The sequence below is a fragment of the Trifolium pratense genome, linkage group LG1, assembly GCF_020283565.1.
Source record: "Trifolium pratense cultivar HEN17-A07 linkage group LG1, ARS_RC_1.1, whole genome shotgun sequence".
Taxonomy (NCBI): domain Eukaryota; kingdom Viridiplantae; phylum Streptophyta; class Magnoliopsida; order Fabales; family Fabaceae; genus Trifolium; species Trifolium pratense.
This window is the reverse complement of record NC_060059.1, coordinates 4,367,299-4,388,226: the sequence shown is the minus strand read 5'-3', so window position 1 is coordinate 4,388,226 and position 20,928 is coordinate 4,367,299. Positions and strand designations below refer to the sequence as shown.

The window sequence follows — 20,928 nt, the reverse complement described above, 5'->3', positions numbered from 1 at the left end:
CTTGTTGCACTATCAAAGTAACCCTAAAAATGTGCATCAAGTAGATACACAAACACGGTGTGTACATATCGTCTACACCTCTTTTTTTTTGTTATTGATGCAAAATATGTTTTTATTTTAAAAAAATCAAAGACGCAAAAGATGTGTATTTTTTTTTAGAAAAAAAAAGTTATTAATGTCATGCTTTTGATAAAATAAATTTATAGATATTTGATTAATTTTTTATGCTTGTGGATCTCCATAAGTACCGTGGATAGAGACGGGGAACAAATTTGGGGGTGAGGAGGCATCCTCCAGACATTCTTTGTCCCGTTGACATCGATCCCTACACAAATTGGATCTTTTTCTTCCCAAATTCTATACATTTCTCTCATTCATCTCTATCTCTCTTTTAATTTCAATCTCTCTTCTTAAAAAAAATAATAAACAAATCTAAGCTAACCTCTATATCAAACTTATAATAACTTAAGCGTCAAAATATATTTTCACGCACACCCCCTTCCACCATCATTTGTGAGACCTCAGTTTTGTTGGAAACAAGTATCATGGGGTTGCTTATGTATCTTTTGTTTTACTCACTTTGTTTCAAGCATTCTCTCCACCCAAAACAACTAAGCGTATAGTTGGTAGTTGGTACAGATATGGACGTAATTGTCCTTTTCTTGGTTTTTAATTTTTCTCCAAAATATTTAAATGATGATATATAACTTATCTGTTCACTATATTATTTTCCATGGAACATCGTAGCTATATTTAAAAGATGCCTCTAATTTTTATATGCATGATCTCAATTTTAACTTTGGTTTTGATTTTTAAATTTATGACAACATGTTTAAGGAACCTGGAGGGTATACCACCCACTCGGACCGTATTAGTTTCGTTATTCTCTATTTGTTTGGTGAGAACAATCAACAAATGTCTCATAAAGTTAGAAAATTTTATTTTATTTTATTAAAAAGCGGGCTAAAACCCGAAGAAAAAAATTACAAGGAAATCATACTAGGGATAGTTATTCCCATTTCATCGGCTAATATAAGGTTCCTAATATGACTTGGATCCAGACCATAATAAATAATTTCACGATCAAACGTATAATCTATGATAGTCAAGATATTTGCACATTTATTTGACTCGCGGTAAGATAAACTAATATGTTTATTAAATTGAGGAGTTTCATAACTTAAATATAACACGAGTAGGGTTGACGCGGCCCCGTGCATTTTACATGTGTAACATGTGCTATTGCACAAAGTCTCATAAAAATGGGACCTAGTAAAAAATGATGAAGTAGCAATAGTATCAGTAAATTGGGAATACTTTTTTTTGACACAAAAATCCGGGATACATAATATAAAATACTGCACTATTTTCGTCCAAGTTAATTATTTATTTACGATTTAAATAGGAGATAACTTTTTATAAAAAAAAAATATATATTTAAAAGTCTATATTTAACATTTGAATTGGGTCTTCAGTTTGATTGGATAGGCAATGAACATGGATTTTCTTTTCTACTCAATGTTGGATTTGTTAAACTCTCATAATCACACCGTTTAATAACTTAAAGATATAAATACCAACAACATCTGACACAAGTAACAGAGATTTTTGTCCTTAATCATATGGTCGTCCTAGGTTTGTGTTTGGTAGATACTTGAGTTTCTTTATCATTTGGTCTTGAGTTCAATCTCTAGCCTATGTGTATGGATGAAAAAACATTTTGTTGTAAGAGATCAATCCTTTAAATATATTTCAATTATCAGGAGGAATTAATTTCTGCAGTTGCCCGAATGATGCCTTAGTTTAAAAAAAAACTTAATTACAATATAAAGTTTACCAATTCAACTATTCAAATATATATATATATATATATATATATATATATATTGACGGTCATTTTTGTTGAGAATAATATGCTTAAATCTCTTTTGAAGATTTTAAATTTAAATATTTTTTAGATTTATATTTAATATAAAATATCATTAGAATTTATGATTTATATTTTTGTTTAAAATATTTTAGAATTTATTTCTTATTTAAAGATATAATTTAGAAATATTTTTGTATTATAATTTAGCTCTATATATAAAGTTTAGAGCCATGAATAATAATAAAATAAGAGGACATAAATATTCTCCATATAAAAAATATATATCTCATATAACTTCCATTAGAAAAAGAAAAGAAAAAAAAAACTAGACTTTATTTTTTAAGTTTGTAAAAGTTTGTATGGTTATCAAATCCTTATGTTATAAAATATATCTCATCTCATATAACTACTAAAGGAGGAAAGGAATAAATCTTTTGGAGCCCTTAGAAAAATGGAAGATTTTAAGCTCAAGTTATCGAGAGCAAAAAAGCAAAATAATCTCATTAGTGCTCAGCTTCTCTCTTTTGTAAAAACTTTCTATTGAGAAGAGAGGGAAAGCCCTTTTCTTGAAAATGAACAATAGTATGTCCAAAGATTGGCATATTTATTTCAATACCCTTATTCTAACCCATCTGTTTAAAGTAAGTTTCCTCGTGCAACGGCACAAATTCATTAAGATTAAGGAAATTATCATTAATTAAAGTGATATTAATAATATTTTACAATTCTGATGATATTTGGACTTCGTCATTTAAGTTGTAACGTTAAGATTTTATTACTGAACTGACATCTTTTGGATTAAGAATTGACGATATTAAACGAAAAAGTCATTAGGTTTGATCTAGTGGTGAATGATTTGGATAGTATGTTAGAGGTTGTATGTTCGATTCTCTAACTCAAATTTAAATTCACCATTCGGTGTGTGTTCATCATTGATAATGTGATGATTTATCACTTCATGAGTTGATTTAACATTCATTTATATGTTGTAATGTGAACTCTTAACAAACCCACACCTACTCTCAACAATGAAGATTCTTATAGAAAATAAAGAATTCATTTGCTTCCTCCTAGAGATATTCTTAATGTGTCATTGTCACCCTTCCCCACAATACCTATATATAGTTTTTTCTTCAATGTCAATTGCAAATTTTAACCCTTCTTAGACATATTCTTTTGCATGAACTATGAATAACTTCCACACAACACTTTTCTTCTTCTTTGGGTTTGTCTCCTTGAGTTTGTTTCATGTTTCAATTTCTTCTATTGTTTCAACAGGTGACTTCAATAAGGATTTCTTTGTAATATGGTCCCCCAATCATGTAAACACATCTGATGATGGAAAGACAAGAAGCTTGAAACTTGATCAAGAATCTGGTAATCTAAATACTCCTTTCGTCTCAAAATATAAGCAAAAATTGATGGATTTGGTGTAAAATTTAGACCAGATACGTTAACTTTTGTTGACCTATTTTTACTTATATTTTGAAACGAAGGTAGTATATGTTTTACTTTAGGCATATGTTAGTGGTTAATTTGTTACGAAGTGTGAGAATTTATTAACGACACAGATCGAATATTTGGACCTCCTTCAGCGTTTCAACACATACTATTGGGCTACACCTTTGATATTGAATAATGTAGAATTCGGATTGCCTATATATGGTCAGCAATCTCGCGCATGTTCATAGTCAGCACATCGATAGTCATTGAATCATGATTGGACAGTCCAAATTTCATTGCAGATTTTGATTTTATTTTTAAAAAATATCTAAAATATCAAGCTTGAATTTTTATCTGTCTGATCTTGATCCGACATTAGTCGATGTGCTAACTTTATGAATGAGTGAGATTGCTGACTGTAAGCAATTCGAATTCGTATAATGTATCTTAACTACTTGCTTGCAATGTCTAATCTAAGAGTATTCATTTCTTAATTATGAGTTTGGATTATTGCAGGGGCTGGTTTTGCTTCAAACCAGATGTTTTTATTTGGACAAATTGACATGCAAATCAAACTAGTACCAGGTGATTCTGCAGGCACAGTTTTGGCCTTTTATGTAAGCAAAACTATTTAATTACTTTTATTTTCTGTTTGTTTTTAATAATATATATTGAAGTATAGATACAAATTAATTAATTAATTAATTTGGTAATGTGTTTCAGCTTACCTCTGATCAACCCAATAGAGATGAGATAGATTTGGAGTTTCTAGGAAATGTGTCTGGCCAACCATATATACTTCAAACAAATATTTATGCAGATGGATTTGACAATAGAGAGGAGAGGATTTATCTATGGTTTGATCCCACAAAGGACTTTCATACTTATTCTGTGTTGTGGAATCTGCACCAGATTGTGTAAGCAATCTCTTTATTGCCTAAAATCTTGCTCTTCAATCCTTGGATTATTTGTATGTACAAATTAAATTTGAAAATGTTAGAAATTTGGTGTCCGGATAGTTGATAACGTGACTCTCCACTGTAGAGAATGTGTGTTAAATTTCGAGTGGCAGCTCAACTATGTGTGCGAAAAAACCGAACGTGGTGCCTATCCTTTTTTTATCAAGGGAATCGAACTCAGTATCTCAAGGTTTACAACACTCAGATACATTAATAGGATTTGGATTCAGTGTAGTCGGAATGCATGCAGTCATCGCATCTAAATTGTCCGATCAAGATCTTAATTGTTTATAAATAGAAAATTCAAACTTAGATTTTGAATCATCCAATCTTAATCTGACGGTGATTATTGGACCGACTGCACTGCAATCATTATTGTCTGACTGCACACTACAATCCGGATCCTACCTTAATAGCATATAGATTTACCACAAATATTGAAAATGTTAACTTCCTAATTAAATGTTTTTCTGTCCATTAAGTTAATTTTTCAAACAAGATAGTTGTTGTAAAGATATAATGTTGCCTTTTGCAGGTTTATGGTGGATACAATTCCTATAAGAGTATATAGAAACCATGCAGATAAAGGAGTAGCATTTCCTAGATGGCAACCAATGAGTCTAAAAGCAACCCTTTGGAATGGTGATAGTTGGGCAACAAGAGGTGGCCAAGATAAAATTGATTGGAAAAATGGACCATTTATAGCTTCATTTAGAAATTACAAAATTGATGCTTGTGTTTGGAAAGGGAACCCAAGATTTTGTAGGGCATCAAGTTCTACAAATTGGTGGAACCAATACAATTTTAGCACACTAACATCCATACAAAGAAGGTGGTTCAAATGGGTTAGGACATACCATATGATTTATGATTATTGCAAAGATAATGAAAGGTTCCAAAATAATCTTCCTAGGGAATGTTCTCTTCCCAAGTATTGACCACATGAGGGAATGGTTACTATTAAGGTTTCTTTCCCTCTTGGTTTGGCTTTCTTTAATTTCAAATGAGATGTTACAATTATTCCTACCAAAAAGTTAAAAGCTAGATTTGATTTGCCCACAATTGATCTTTATTCTTTTTAGCCCTTGAGGCAAAGCATTCATTCATATAGCTTCTTTTTATTGGGAGGTTAAGATTGATATTACTGGCTACGTTTTGCCTAATTTATTTTGGCATTAAAAAAAGCAATATTTTTTGTACTAATTGCAATTATTGTTAATTTTAGCTTAAAAGACATTTCTTTTACAAGAATAATAGAATTTGAGTTAAATAAAAAGAATTAAATTATAAAAAATGTTTTTACTTTAATTTTTTTTTGAAACAATGTTTTTACTTCATTTGTTTTGTGTGAATGGTGTATTTTCTCTGCACAACACCGGAGAATAAAAGTTTGCTTGATGCGTAAAATATAATAGAGACATGACAAGATAAGAAGTTGGATAAAAATATAGTAAAATAAACAAATTATTTTATCATATTCTGCTAATTATAGTATAAAAATTTGAATTAGAGAAATATGACGAGATATGTTTCATGATTAATTTATCATATTTTATTTTCTCGTCACATATTAAATTGAAACAGAATATGACGTCACATTATAAAAATAAAAATTTTCATATTACGTCTCTTATCCATGAGACATGATGACTCAAATTATTCTTGATTTCATATATTCAATCTCTTGTTGAGATTGATTAGAAAATTACACACAAAAACGTGTTGTTCTCCTTGAGAAAAAATTTGTTTATGCAAATTTTATTTAAATCGATTACAAAACTATCTGAAATAATTCTTTGGCTATATTTTTTTTTATTTTTGTTTACAAGAGAATAAAAAACAAATCTATTGAGATTGTGAATTTTTTTTTTGTTTCAGTTTTGGAATATACTCTTACTATTTCAAGCAAAACTAACATACTCCGTAATAAGAAAGAATCATAATAATTATATTTAAAATTTATTTATTAAGAAAAACAACACCGAAAGGATCTATCGTAAGTCAATCAAGATATTCTTGTATGAACCAAAGTTTTAAAACCAAAATAAATAATTGGTGGTAAGTCAGTAATTTTAGGAGATAAAATAGTAATCGAAAATTGTTTCAATAAATTGTTTCCAAATAAAACCTCATGTCCATTTTTAATTTACCCTCAATTAAAACATGTTGATAAAAAATGGAATATAAAAATTTGGAAATTATGTAAGAGTTAATACTTAATTTGATTTAGAATCTTTGATCAGGGAGAAATTGTAGGATCCTATTTTATGTCACGATAAGAACAACGTTCTTCCCCTATAAATAAAATATATTTGATTTGATTATTACATTACAAGTTTCTCAATATAAATACAATATACAACACTACTAATATTGTACTCAATTTCACCATGGATAATATGTTACAGCAAAAAAAGAAAACCACAGGGCGTAGGAAGATTGAGATCAAGAAGCTTGACAAAGAAACCAACAAACAAGTCACGTTCTCGAAAAGAAGACAAGGGTTATTCAAAAAAGCGAGTGAACTTTGTGTTTTATGTGATGTTCATGCAGCGATCATTGTTTTTTCTCCGGCCGACAAACTATATAGTTTTGGTCAACCAAACACCGATGCAATCCTCAATAGCTACATCAATGGAACAACTGAGTTCACGGATGCAAAGTCGATGGAAGATTCTTCAACCTATGCCGAGTACAACGGACAATATGAGGAGTCACTAAAGATGTTGGAGATGGAAAAGAAGAAACTTGCTGAAGTTGAAAATTTGGCTAAGACTTGGAATAGAGGTGATTGGTGGAATGATTCAATCGATGATATGAGCATTAATCAACTCGAACAATTTATGATTTCTCTTTATGAGTTAAGGAAGAAGCTTTTCGAAAGGGCTGATGGACTTTCGATGATGTTTCCCTTTTGAATAATTTTATGTTTTAATAGTTTTTTCTTTTCTTTTTTCATCGATTAATTCTTTTAGGGAAAGTAATTTTATTGGATTTAGTTCCTTTTGTTGGATTCAACTATTGTTGATTCTCGTTTTTTATTGTGTTAGTGTTCTTTCAGTCTACGCTTTTGTACTATAATATTATTGTCAATGGTAATTTAATTTGGATTGTTTTTCTGTTTACTATAGGCTTATTTGAATTTATTTTATTTTAATCATGTCATTGTGATATATATACTTATAATATTATCATCGAAAATTATATATATGTCCAATAATTTAGGGGTATGTAAAAATTTCGGTTGCAATTGAAAAAGAAGAAACTTGTAGATGTTGAAAATTTGGCTAGGGTTTGTAAGCAAAAACCTTTTTAACCACTTCTAATGATGAATAAAATTTTCCAGTTTAGTTTCCTTCTTCTTTTTTCATAGGTTTGTGCGAGTTAGTTTTTTCCATAAGAACAATCCTTGTTGGTTAGTGTGGTTTTTTATACATTTTTTTTCTTTTTCGGCTTTTCACCACCAGTTGAATCTGGTTCGGGGGTCAGTTCTGGCATCAAGTGGTTTCAGCCCCCTCCCGATTTTGGTTTACAATGAAACTGGGGATATAACTATAGTATATTGCTCAAATTTCTCATCACTAAACTAAATTTAGTGGCTTATTATAATATTTTGGTTTATAGTGTTTTTAGGTTTATGGGAGTCTACTTTCTTCCTTTATAGAACCAATCTTTCTTTTTATGACACGTTAGACCAATTCTTCTCATACTATGGAATTGAACCCCGAGGATTAAGGATGTCTATACTAAAATATATTTACGGGGTGTATTGAATTGAAATTTTATGAGACAATTTTGTCAAAAAAAATCTTGATTATTTTATGAGATTTTGTTGGACTATATATTTTGTGAGATTTTAAAGACTTTTTTACAAGACTTTTTTACGATCAAGATTTTTAACACATGATTTGAATGGATTTTGAGAGATTTTTTTCAAAAGACTTTTTACAATCAAGATTTCATAATACTTTATATATTATGAAACTTTTGTATATTTGGAAAATTTTAAAAGAATCGATAAATTTTAATAAAATAATTTTATTTTTTTTGTAATCCAAATCTTTAAACAAAAAAAAAACCTTACGTTTTGTTTTTACGTAATTTTTCTAATCATCAATAAAAAAGTTATCACCACCACCACCATTGATGGGAAACAGAAGCAAATGAATGTGATAAAAAAATTCGTTTATGTAAAAAGTTGTAATCACTAGGCATTCATAGTATACAAAAAAATTTTCGCCAACCGAGTATCCTCTGGTGCGCGCAATTGAAGAGACTAATCTCTCGAGTCTTGTGGGACTTAAATATAAGACAAACTTTCTAAGAGTTTTAACACTATTATATCCTCAAACGATATATCAAACTCAAGAATTGGTTAAGAAAGTATAAAATTTTTATTTAGGGTCTGTTTGGTTCAATCGAGAGGAGGGGAGGAAGGATCTTTTAATTATTTATATGTTTGGTTCAAAATATGAGAGAGGAGGGAACGGAAGGGATTTTTGATGCAAATGTGTTTGGTTCACGAGGGGAAGGGAAGGATGATAAAACTAAATTACTTTTTTATCCTTATAATATTACAATATAATTTCATAATTTTATAAAAATTAAATATAAAAACTCAATGGTCTCAAAAACTTCACAATCAAATTATTTATTGAAAATAACTTTTTGATCTCAATGATTGATCCAACTTAATAAATAATATATAAAATTAAATTCTACACAAAATTTTAAAATAATTTTTTAATATATATAATAGACAAAATGGAAAAGGCAAGAGTATTATGGAACTCAATATAACAAAATAAAGTTTAAAACAAAAGAAAAAAATATTAAAAAAAAAGAGTATTAACGTCAAGGTCGCAAAAAAAATGAAAAAAAATCTTAATATCGACGTAAAAAAAACTGTATGAAAATTTTTATAAGAAAAATGTATGGGAATATGTGGTACAACGTAAAAACATGTCTAAAAAATAATATAGATAACAAAAATAATATATGCCGAAGCCATACAAAAAAAAATATAAGGGAGGATAATTTTGGTATTTTAAAATAAATATGAGGATAAGTATGTCAATATAATTAAAATTGTAATAACATAGCTTGTCTCCTCCCCTCCCCTCCCCTCCTAAAAAATTGAACCAAACATGTTTAATTAAAAAAAAATTCTCAACTCCTCTCCATTTACCTCGAACCAAACAGACCTTAGTAAAAAGATTTCGTGGTTTACTATATTCAAAACTAGAATTAATAAAATCGTGTGTAAAATTAATATTGTCTAAAAAAATATTAATCGATTGAGATAAATAAGGTAGAAAAAGATATTACATTTGTTCTCTTTGGTTTTAGGGTTACACGGCTCTAAAGTCAAAGGTGTATAGCATTTTCATCTCCGGTGACTTGTTTCCTCTCATATAAAATTATATATGTAAATTAGCACCTCACACACACGCCGGATATAAAATGTAGTTTTGGGTTGGACGGTCGAGCAAAATATGGTCGCATTTCTTTCGTGAGAATGAATTTTGTGAATTATTTTTATTGCAGAGAATTCAAATCTAAAAACCAGCAACTTCGTCAAATATTTACAAACGTTTAATGGTAAATAAAAAATTTCAACCATTATTCTAAATTATTAAATGGTATATATGGGTATGATGAAACCATTCAAGATACGAATCTTGCGGCTCTTTGCGAGTCAAAAAATTATATTAGAGAAAGACTCACATCTTATGACGAAGAACCGCGAACTTCATTGAGAATAATTTATCATTTTTTTCATAGATATATGTTCCCTCGGTTGAAATTTGAACTTAATTCGATATGTTGTGAGAGTGTAGTCTTATCTATTAATTAGATCTAACTCTCTTGGTTGACTTTACGTCTCCCTCCGTCCCAAAACAATTGTCTCTGTTGACTGTTTTGAGACGGAGGTAGTAGCTTTTAACAATTAATTTCACACATCATCATTATGTAAAAATTCAATGTAAATTATTCAATAACTTTTAGCTTATTTTAGAACAAGTCTTCATGGTTATCCTCATACCCACCTTTTTTTACACTAGATCGTAATTTTGAGAAAGTTTTAACTGGATAATTAAAAAAATTATGGAAATAAAATTATCATTGGACTTCAAAAGATTAAAAATTTGGAGAGATATAAATAAGATGCCCTTTATTTGAATAACGAAACCGGACTAAAAGTCCAAATACATAACAAAAGACAACAAAAATACCAGTAACCCTAAAATTAAGTCTTAACCCAATCACATAATGTATCTAGTTAAGCCTGTAATTGAAATTACTAGAAAAAACAACTTCAAACATGAAAATAAAATTAAAATTTAAGGGCATCTAAGGTGGATTGAAGCCCTCGAATCAATAGAATCCAGGGGGTCCATATCCTCCTCCTCCCATGTTGTTAAAACCAAACAAATGAGGTTGCAACATAGGGTTCTGGAAAAATTGTGCTGGAAACATCTGAGATTGTTGAGGATTTGGCTGATGATGGATCGGCATGTTAGCGGATGAACCATTTCCAGCAAAAAATGGTAGGGTTGGAGTAGGAACACCCTGAGCAGCATGTTGAGCAATGAGCTTCTTAAGCTCCTCCAGAGCCTTCTTGAATAATTCAAGTTGAGCTCTATTCATCCCATCAACGGGACAAGCCCACCAATATTGAGCCTCAGCATTCTTGCGCATGTGAGTCAGCTCCTCATTACGCCTCTTCTCAATGTCCAACGCACTGTTGATTTGAGTCAACTGAGTATTGAGTTCACGTAGGTTGGCGCTACGGTGAGCCTCAATGAATTGCATGGTGGTATTGTTTTGAGGTGGGACCTGTAAGAGATAACGGTTTATGACCGTATCAACATCAGGGTGACCAAAGGAAAATACCTTCTCACCAGGTGAAAATACGACGAGAGCAACATCTGCACCACAAAGAGTGCAAAGCTCGCTAGCTTTCTTGAAGAGCCCGCTACGGCGCTTTGAGAAAGTAACTTGCAGGTTGCTCTCGTTGCTCATCTTTTTCATTTCAATCTTTTGGCGACCTCGGCTTTTCCTTCCGCTCGACATGGCTAAAACACAAAAAGATATAAGAGTGAACTAAAGGGTGGATGAGTTTGTGACTTTAGAGTGAGAAGTGGCATATTAAAATGAGGTGTGATGGGGTAGTTTTATAGCCAAATTTTGTGTGTATATTCTCACTCACGTTGTGACGTGGCTTAGCACGCGGTTCTCTTTTTCGAAACGTTGCATATTTTTTTCTACATTAATTCATGGCTTATATGGTAAGTAATTAAATGTAAAAAAGTGGCGCTTTTTTGCCAATCTGTATATACATCTTAGTTTATCCGGCAATTACAGGATAAGTCGGACTGTATAACACCATGAATTTGTTTTTCTCTACAAATTGTCCCGCCTATTGTCCTCATTTAAATAAATTGTCCCGCGCATGAGTGACTTTGATTTTTTATGCATCGTTGGAGTATTCATCGTAATCTTTGTCATATTTTTCTTTAATTGTCGTAAAAACAAATATGCAATATAAAAATTAATATGATAAATATTAATTATCATACCTTTACAATAATTATTCCATATTACAAAATAAAGCTATTTTTAAAATTAAAGTAGCGGCCAACGGTAACATAGGACCGCGGTTTTTTTTCTTTTATTTCAAAAGGCTAACTATTATTGATATCACATGAGATTCGAAAGACAAAAGGATAAAAATTACTGTAAAAAAAAAAAGGATAAAAAGGTTGCATTTAGATTTTTTTTTTTTAAATGTGTGGTAACTTAATTAGTAATACATTTTTCGTCACTCTTATTCCAACTCACAATTGATCTATTCAATTTGTGTGAGTTTATCCATGAATTGTCGGTTCAATAGTTTCACCTTATAATTTCAGGGACAGTTATAAAATGGTTATTTGAATAACTTTAATTTATAATTTATCTTTTCTTGATCATTCTTTTAAAAATAAATTATCGATATCACTTTTTTAAAACATTATTATTACTCTGCAATAAATTAAAATTATGCACCCAAAAAAAAATTATTTTATTTAGTTATAACATATTATAATTTAAAAAGGAAAATCATGATTTTTGAAATAAATTAATTTGTTAAAGTAACAATTTTCTTTAATTTGTTTTATTCTAATAAAAAATCATTTTTAATTTATTACATTACATATATGGAAATTTGTTTTTTTTTTCTTTGCAAATAATTAAATATTGCCCATTATTGTTTATTTACTATTTAATGTTAAATGCCATCCAGCTACGCCCAGACTTTGTTTTATTAAGATTCATTGTATATAATTTCCAAACAAATTTTTATATAAATTAATTTGTTGTTGAACATACCCCCTCCGTCCCATAATGTAATTGGTTCAAAATTTGGTTCAAATACATTTAATTTTTTTTTTTTTGGTAGAGAAATACATTTACTTTTGTTGATCAGATTTTACTTAAATTTTTTGACGGAGAAAGTATCTAACAAGCAAGTTAATCTTATTTTTTTTACCTTTAAAAAAAAAACCTCGTTAATCTTTTTGTCTACATAAAAAATTTAGGGTTCTGTTCTAGCTCAAAAGATGAACTAATTTGGCCCTGTTTGGATTAGGTTATTTTTGAACTTATGCAATATAAATTAGATTTTATGTTATTTTATAAGTTCACACTAGTGAGAATTGTGTTTTTATAAGCTATTTTATCATAAACTACTTTGACAAATTTATAATAATAAATAAAAGTTGCATAAGTTGTTTGCATAAGCTCAAAAACAAGCTAATCCAAACGGGACCTAACATAAATGAGATAACTATCCCCAAAAGGTCACATTTTGATGATTATTTTGTTGTTGAAAGTTGAAACATTAGGATTATATAAGCAACTATGATCAATATAAACAGAATTGCAAAAATATAATAGTAATAATTAAATAAAATAAATAGAAAGCTTTGGATGAATTAAATAAATAGAAAACCTGTGGTGGAATTAATTTCACTGACACAGGTATATATAATATTTAAGTAATATTATACCGCTCAACGACGTCATTGTTGTTTTAAATAGACTTTTTGAAATTTTAATTTTTTTTTAAGGAGTGTGAAACTCAATTTGATTGTTCTACTTTCAAGACACGTTCTAAGTTTAAAAACTCCTCTCAAGGTCAAGTTTATACTTTATAGTGTTTTTTTCATCATGCACAAATTTATTGTCGTTATTAAATCAATAAGAATTATCATTAGATCAAATGAGTTGCAATATAACTTATAAATTCAATGGTTAAACTTATTAACCTAATAATAAAAATAAATTTATGTATAATAAAAAAATGTGTCTTACGACAAAAAGCCTCCTCTTAAATGTTGGGTTTGGATACTTAGATATCCGGGAAAATTGCTATTCCGCCCCCTATGTTGCATCAAGGCCTCCCGCTCTAATCAAATTACCCTTAGTTTTGGAACTTGTGTTCCGAAATGGCTTTTTTTTCAAAAACAATTGATATTTCGGAAGTTACAATCCGAAATTAATTAATTTTGAAACGTACGTTCTGAAATAACTTTTTTTCCAATTTTTTATATATTTAAAAAGTTACAATCTAAAATTAGTTAATTTTGAAATATACATTACAAAATTAACTAATTTTAGATTGTAGGATCCGGAATTAACTAATTTAGTCTTTTTATTTTCAATTTTTTTATATTTTGGAAGTTACAATTCGAAATTAACTTATTTTGGAACCCAAAATAAGGCATTTTCGAATTGTATCTTCCCAATAATAAAATTAAGGGTATTTTTAAGTTTTTGATATCCGGTGTTGTCACATATCAAATACAAACTCAAGAAAACACGATGCAAGCCCGACAAAAAATCACGCATCTTTTCAAAACTAGATTGATTATCAAATTCTCGCAAAATTTTATCATACATACTTGAACCTCACGTTAAAAAATAAGAGTAAATAAATCATAGTAAATACAAGAGTCCAACACATTGACCTCTATAATACTAATCTTAGAAAAATTGACAATTAAATCAGAATTCAAGCACGTAAAAGTAAAACCAACCTACTTAAGATTGACACACCCAACAAAATCTTCAGGTCAGATTGTTAATACTTATAAAACTATATTTTTTTGTTCCAAGATATGTTCACGTTTCTAGAAGGTATGTCCCCATAAGGTCAAGTTTGAAATTGAGTCCTACATCACTACATGGCCTACATGCTTAACCATGCTAAATGGTATGTTCAACTCCTATGTTTCTTTTCTATCCCGCATTTCCATTTTTGCCCATAGATAAATATTTCGGAATGTGTTTTTTTTACGAATTTTTTTTAATTGGAAAAAAACTTCGGAATGTGTTTTCCGATTCTTTTTTGCGAATTTGAACTAGAAAAACTTCGAAAAACACGTTCCAAAGTTTTTAACAATGACAAAAATGGAAAAATGGGGTTAGAATAGAAACACTGGGTGGGAAGAGAAAAATTCCTACACACTATGCCATTATTTTCAGTGGCATTCATAGATATATTTGCTACAAATGCCAAGTTAATATTCAAGAAAGACAGTAGAATTTTCAGATAAGAACATGAATCTTGTTATTTAGCATCAACAATATATGCACTACTACTTTAGACAAGCATATAATAACCAGCAACAAAGGCACTATTGATCAATATTGGTGCAGTGATATACAGATACATTAGAAAACCATATTTCACCCCTTTTGAATATATTGTCAGCTTCATTGACATTCCATGCCAGTTTGTAGACAGTTGTTAAAAGTATAATGTTCTTCTTCAATAGTCAACAAAGCCACTAAGCATGAACATTCTATTCATTGGATCTAATCTAATGATCTATTCAGTAAAAATAATATTTTATTGTTTTTATTTCCTGTTTTTCGTTAATAATCGTAAAAATATCACAATTTTTATTTTATTTCTTATTCTCAAATATTTATGCAGAAAACAATGAAAACATCAAAATAAGTTGTCTCCATTGCTTCCTCCATAAATAATTAAAAATAAGAAATAAAATAAAAATAATGATATTTTTGTGATTGTTAACGACAACTAAAATGAAAACAGAAAATATTTTGTTAAGCCAAACGGTCCTTCCAACTTCTCTTGCTTTAAGCAGTAAGTTTCTTCTTACACTTATTCTGCTTTAGGTTAAGTAGAAAATCTGTAAATACATGCTCGTAATCTGGCATTTTCCCAAACCCTGCGGAAGGTAAAACCGTAAAACAGTAAGTTAAAAAACAAAAACAAACGTTGATTAAAGTCAGAAACCATGGAATGCAGATAAGTTAAACTTGCCAGGAAAGTAGTTGATATCGATGACATAAAACACATCCTTGGTTCCATATTCCCGAATCATATCCACGTTGAACAGGCGAAGTCCCTATAGGTGGTGTTGCAATTCAGTATTAGTACATCATAGATGGTGTTGCAATTCAGCATCAACTACAAACGAAAAACGGTTGTGAAAGCAACTTAGAGTAATGCAATACCAATCTATGGCGAAGCTCCTTTGCAAGCCTTTCCAACAAAGGTCTTGGTGGGTGTTCTGTAACAAAAATGTCGCAGTAAGTTGAAATGTTCCATCTTATTATGTTATTATGGTGGTGGTGGGAAAGAGGAAATTTTTGGAATCTCACCGGCAATACTAGGATCTAGATCAGCATCATCTGCAGAAGCTGCTGCACACGAAACTCTTGGAAAACGGTATACACCTGAGACTTTTGATAACTCCCGTTTACTGATATTAGGAAGAGAGAAACGCCTCACAACCTTTATGCTATCCCCAACAATATAAATCTTAAAGAGAAGACCGCCTGCAACGTCCCAAATAAAAAGTAAGGTAAATGAGAATTTAGATACAAATGTTAAATTAACACACAATTATTGTGTTGTATGAATCGGATCACACACCGTGATTGACAAACTCTTGCAGAACCAGTGGAGGTTCAAGCTCTGAAAGAGAGAACTCGTCATAAGCAAGAAATAGTTCATGTGACTTTGCACTGCCATCCACAACTAGTGGTTTCGCAACTGAAAATTCGAAAGAAAAAAAGGGTAAATATTCTTTAAAAACACTTCAATACACATAAGACTAAGAGAGATGACAATATATGTGAAACAGCCCAATCAGGATACTCGAACAACCATGGAAATGCACAAGTCATTTAATCTAACTAAACAGTAAAACAATCTTTGCCTAATAAAACATCAGAATAGAATATCCAATGGATACAAACAAGGTTCTTTTAAGTCCATTCAAATATTATGAGCTAATGTTGTCAATAGCCGATCACAGAAAATAATGATTTGTTCAATTTGCGTTGTGCAATAGTGCCACTATAGCCGATATTTGCTAACATTTTGTACTAAATAGCATATCGCAGAACAAAGGTGATTCGTTAAAATTCAGCTATGCTATTGCCGCTGTTTAACAACACTGTTTTGAGTTATAGTCATCTGCAACCCATCAATGATCGGTTTATTGAAAGGATGCCAATAGCTTTTAGCTAATATAGCTTTTAGCTTTTAGAAATAATAAAGACAGAAAACAAAAATAAATAATACATACCTAATGGCAACTTCAATCCAGCTTTGTTGACTTCATAAGGGATGGTGGATGGGTTTTTGTCTTTTGTGATTACAAGCTGACGTGGGATGCCAACCTTGCCTATAAAACAATAGTAGTTATTACATAAATGTAAGTACTGGTGAGCATAGCAAAAACATAGTTCACCATGAAATACATAATCAACTTGAAATCGCAAAATTTATCTTTGTATGAACCATAGCAAACAAATTACCGTTGCAGTCAGATAAGTTTAGATCCACCACATCTTGAAGCATGGATTGGCGGTTGTGTAAATGTTGAATTGCATCTGGCGGATCAAGGACGATTACTTCAGGATGTTTTTGCCTGAAATCCTTCAATAATGAAAAAGGGAAAAGAAAAAAAGGAGTCCAATCAGCATCATCAAAATAGAAACTTTATGGAGAATTTAGAAAGCATGAAGCAATCACAAACTAGCAATTATATATTTTTGGTGAGTTATCGGCATTTAGCAGAAAGATTAAATATAAAACCATTATTGTACTTTATCGTCTTATGGAACTATCAAGCAAACCTATTTTGTAGGCAGTAAAAATAAAAGATAAAACTTCGTAAAAAGTCAAATTTCTGAAGAGGTTTACCAGATTCCTTTGTGTACTTAATGTATTATTAAACCATCTTTCAGAAGCTTTCTCATCCCTCCGATGCAGCTATCACTATATCTATCTATAAAATTACCACACAAGTTGCATTTGTAATGTAACATTATTGGCTTCTAGTTCTAACCTATAAGCTCAGCCAACCTTGAACTTTAAGGGTGTGTTTGTGAGTTTAAGAGGGGAAGGGAGGCAAGGGTTTGAAAAAAAAAGGAAGGATGGAGTTCAAAGAATGGAGGACTTTTGGAGGGGAGGGGAGGGTTTTCGGGGTTTGTTTTTCATCATAATCCAATCTATGTTGTTATAATACTCTCAATATTAAAAATATATTAATCATAACTATTTATTTATCATTTTCTAAAAAAAACACTCTCAAAAAAGGTGAAAGATTTCTCTATTTTCCCCTCTACTCCCCCCTCCCCTCCAAACTACCAAACAGAGCCTAAGAAATTTGACCTCCATGCCATATTATTATGATAGTAACACTATCGAAAGTTTAAAAAAAAAAAAAAAATCAACTACGAAAAATTGGACCAAACAACAATAAATCATTCGATCTTTGGGCAACAAACTCCACCAATGCCTAACTAAATTATTTAGATTAACCACAAAAGTAAATCCTCACTTGTTTGAATACTTGGGGGACTGATTTCAACTATCTGGTCATGATTCATGATGACGAGAGCAAGAACTCTGCAAGTTATGTCGGACAATAATAAGTTTTGTAGTGTCCAGAAGATGTGGTTGTCTGGCCAATCACCTCCATGTCATACTCAACTCCCAAACTAATGATACTATCGATTTCATGCAATGACATGAATGTTATAAAAAAAAAAAAAAAGAGAAAGAGAAATTAAAACAGCTGACGATTGCAAGTACAATGTGAAAGTGAGCTGAAGTGTGAGGAGTTCACAAACCTCGATGATATCTCGCCATTCCTCGCCTAACAACTGGAGAGAACAAACAGCCGGTCAGATTATAATATAGAGGATAGAAACAGAAGTGGTTCTTGAAATGCTAATAGTGTGCCACTGAATCACAAATTCAGCAAACTTTAAAACTGATAAAATTCTGAAAGAAACGTCGCATTCACAAACCTTATGTAAGACAATATCAAATGGACCTTGTTCAGCCAGTGGCTTGTTTACATCAATAGCAACAAAGTATATTCCCTTGCTCCTGCATTACATATAATGTTTAAGCATCAGGTACAGCCGTGGAATCAACCATTGAAACCAGGGTAGTGGTAACTCCAAACATTGAACAAATAAAAATATAACTTAAGTCGGCCCAGGTCACACAATCCACTTATACTGCAACCAACCACTTCTGAATATTAATAATGTTTGTTTATATAATACATTGTTGCCTACCAAATACGCATCTATGAGAGCATAAAAGGCGCAAACCTTGACTATCCGAATCAATTTAGTCAACTGTGAATTGCAGAATATTTCAAATTCCGCTACGCAAGAGTGTTATAGCGCCACTATTTGACATCATTTGTACTAAATAGCATATCACAGAATGAGAGTGATTAATTCCAATTCCACTACGCAATAGCACTGCCATAGTCACTATTTAACAACACTAATCCAAATCCAATCAAAAGACCAAGACTAACTCTCTTCACACATTTACTTGATTCATTCCGTGTAAAATCGTGCGAGTTTTTAAAGTCATTGTGTGAATTTTAAGTTACATTTAATATTAGTCATAATGATCAAGAGTTGTTCCCCTTATCCTCAAATAAGGGCCATCTACAGTGATACATTTCTCTCTACATGTGCACATATTAGGTTGCAGAGACAAATTATATTTACTTATAGAACATAATATAAAATTAGCATTCCAAAGAAGCAAGCAAAGTACACTAACTTAACTCAAGAACAGAGAACAATGTATGAGTTTTGACCTCAGGTTCTCAATGTGGATAACTTCAAAGGTAGGGGCATAAATGGTGGAATATTCTTTTTCTATTTATTTTTTATTTGAAAAACCAAAGACAATATATTATTATTATTATTTTTATTCACCAAAGACAAGTCTTTTTTATTTGAAAAACACATTGACTATTGTTATTATTTGAAAAATCAAAGACAATATATTAAAAAACAAGTGATACCACATAATTGAACCTTGATCAAAACCTCAAGTTTTATTTCATCTTCTTCTTCTTCTTTCAAATAGCCTAGTGGCAAAACTAACACATACCAAGATTATGCTTATTTAAAATATAATTGACAAAATACCAAGATTATAATGCTATTAAGCAAAGGTCTAAAATTGCTCCAGCAAATAATAATTCACTAAAAAGACAAAGACACAAAACACTACGTGTGAGTGATCAAGAACATTGAACCCCACCACCAACAAAAGCCACTTTAAACATAAGAAACAAAACGTGAAACATATGAAATGATAAAAAAGAAAACAAAAAGAAAATGATTGGTTTGGTAAATAGTAAAAAATACCTTGAAAGAGCAATGAAATTTGGTTGAAGAAAGCTTTTTTTCTTCTTAACCGTTAACGCATAACCAACAACCAATTTCTGACCCAAAAACGGCGTCGTACCCACCTCAGATTTCTCCATTATTACTTCTTCTTCTTCTTCTTCTCCGCTTGAGATTTCTCCGTTTAGTCTCATACCGAAAATACCCCTGATTTAAAGATCAAATCTTTTTCCCCTTTTTGTATCGATTTTTCAGAAAATCAATATGAGAAATGAAATTGGAGAATCGCGGATGAATGAAAATTGAAAACGATGATGGGTGAAAGAAAATTGAGAAGGGTAATATCTGAGTTGAAATTATTGTGTAATGTGTGTGTGGAATTTATATAGGAAAGAAAGAAGAAGAATATTCAGTTTGCAGAGAAAGAATTAAAAAAGAGAGTGGATTAGGATTTTTATTTTATTTTTATGAATGAAATGAAATGAAAAACATGAAATGAAATCATATATTTAATATCATCATCACATGCAAACTACTGTGCTCTTATCCTTTCTCAATTTTACCCTTTATTTTATTTTATATTTTATTTATGTATTGATTATTATTATATAAATAAATATAATATTCCTTTTCATCATTTCCATGCAAGTCAAAAAGACTAAAACTTTATACACATTTTTGTCAACAATAAACTTTACTATGTTAGTATTATGGAGTTGATAGTAATGCTATGCTGCACCAACAACAAAAACAAAAACAAACTTGAGTTGGTAGAAAATAACTAATATTTATTTTGTAAAAAAAATAAAAGAAAAGCTAAGATTTACTATCTTGTACTTGTATTATAATATTTGTCCTTTTAAAAAAAATCTTCTTAAAACCAAAGAAAAATATGCCAAATAAAATCGAGTTTTGAGGTATTATAGAAATGTGTTGTAGTTTATTAGTTTTGAA

At 30.4% G+C, this 20,928-nt stretch overlaps 4 protein-coding genes across 6 annotated transcripts; 2 read left to right on the top strand and 2 right to left on the bottom strand.

Annotated features, from left to right (window-relative positions):
• The first annotated feature begins 3,032 nt into the window (after positions 1-3,032).
• Positions 3,033-5,514, top strand: LOC123882214 (probable xyloglucan endotransglucosylase/hydrolase protein 10). The gene is made up of 4 exons (XM_045931027.1): positions 3,033-3,247; positions 3,830-3,930; positions 4,037-4,230; positions 4,808-5,514. Exons 1-4 carry the CDS (start codon positions 3,058-3,060, stop codon positions 5,208-5,210), a joined length of 888 nt encoding a protein of 295 aa, XP_045786983.1. The 5' UTR covers positions 3,033-3,057; the 3' UTR covers positions 5,211-5,514.
• A 1,148-nt stretch (positions 5,515-6,662) lies between these two features.
• On the top strand, positions 6,663-7,190 carry LOC123912316 (agamous-like MADS-box protein AGL62). The gene has a single exon (XM_045963212.1). It carries the CDS (start codon positions 6,663-6,665, stop codon positions 7,188-7,190), a length of 528 nt encoding a protein of 175 aa, XP_045819168.1.
• A 3,460-nt stretch (positions 7,191-10,650) lies between these two features.
• On the bottom strand, positions 10,651-11,349 carry LOC123882204 (agamous-like MADS-box protein AGL62). The gene has a single exon (XM_045931017.1). The coding sequence runs from the start codon at positions 11,347-11,349 to the stop codon at positions 10,651-10,653; it is 699 nt and encodes a 232-aa protein (XP_045786973.1).
• Positions 11,350-14,934: 3,585 nt separating this feature from the next.
• On the bottom strand, positions 14,935-20,539 carry LOC123882190 (inositol-tetrakisphosphate 1-kinase 3-like). 3 transcript variants are annotated; one of them, XM_045931001.1, is made up of 10 exons: positions 19,996-20,539; positions 18,619-18,700; positions 18,439-18,471; positions 17,119-17,239; positions 16,887-16,985; positions 16,229-16,348; positions 15,955-16,131; positions 15,808-15,863; positions 15,614-15,698; positions 14,935-15,518 (listed from the first exon to the last, which is right to left on the bottom strand). In XM_045931001.1, the coding sequence occupies exons 1-10, from the start codon at positions 20,166-20,168 to the stop codon at positions 15,427-15,429; spliced, it is 1,038 nt and encodes a 345-aa protein (XP_045786957.1). In that variant the 5' UTR covers positions 20,169-20,539; the 3' UTR covers positions 14,935-15,426. The 3 variants fall into 3 exon arrangements, with proteins under 3 accessions (XP_045786957.1, XP_045786967.1, XP_045786964.1); XM_045931011.1 differs by lacking the exon at positions 19,996-20,539 and adding an exon at positions 18,147-18,315 and having other exon boundaries at positions 18,619-18,706; XM_045931008.1 differs by lacking the exon at positions 19,996-20,539 and adding an exon at positions 18,147-18,214 and having other exon boundaries at positions 18,619-18,706.
• Positions 20,540-20,928: the final 389 nt, after the last annotated feature.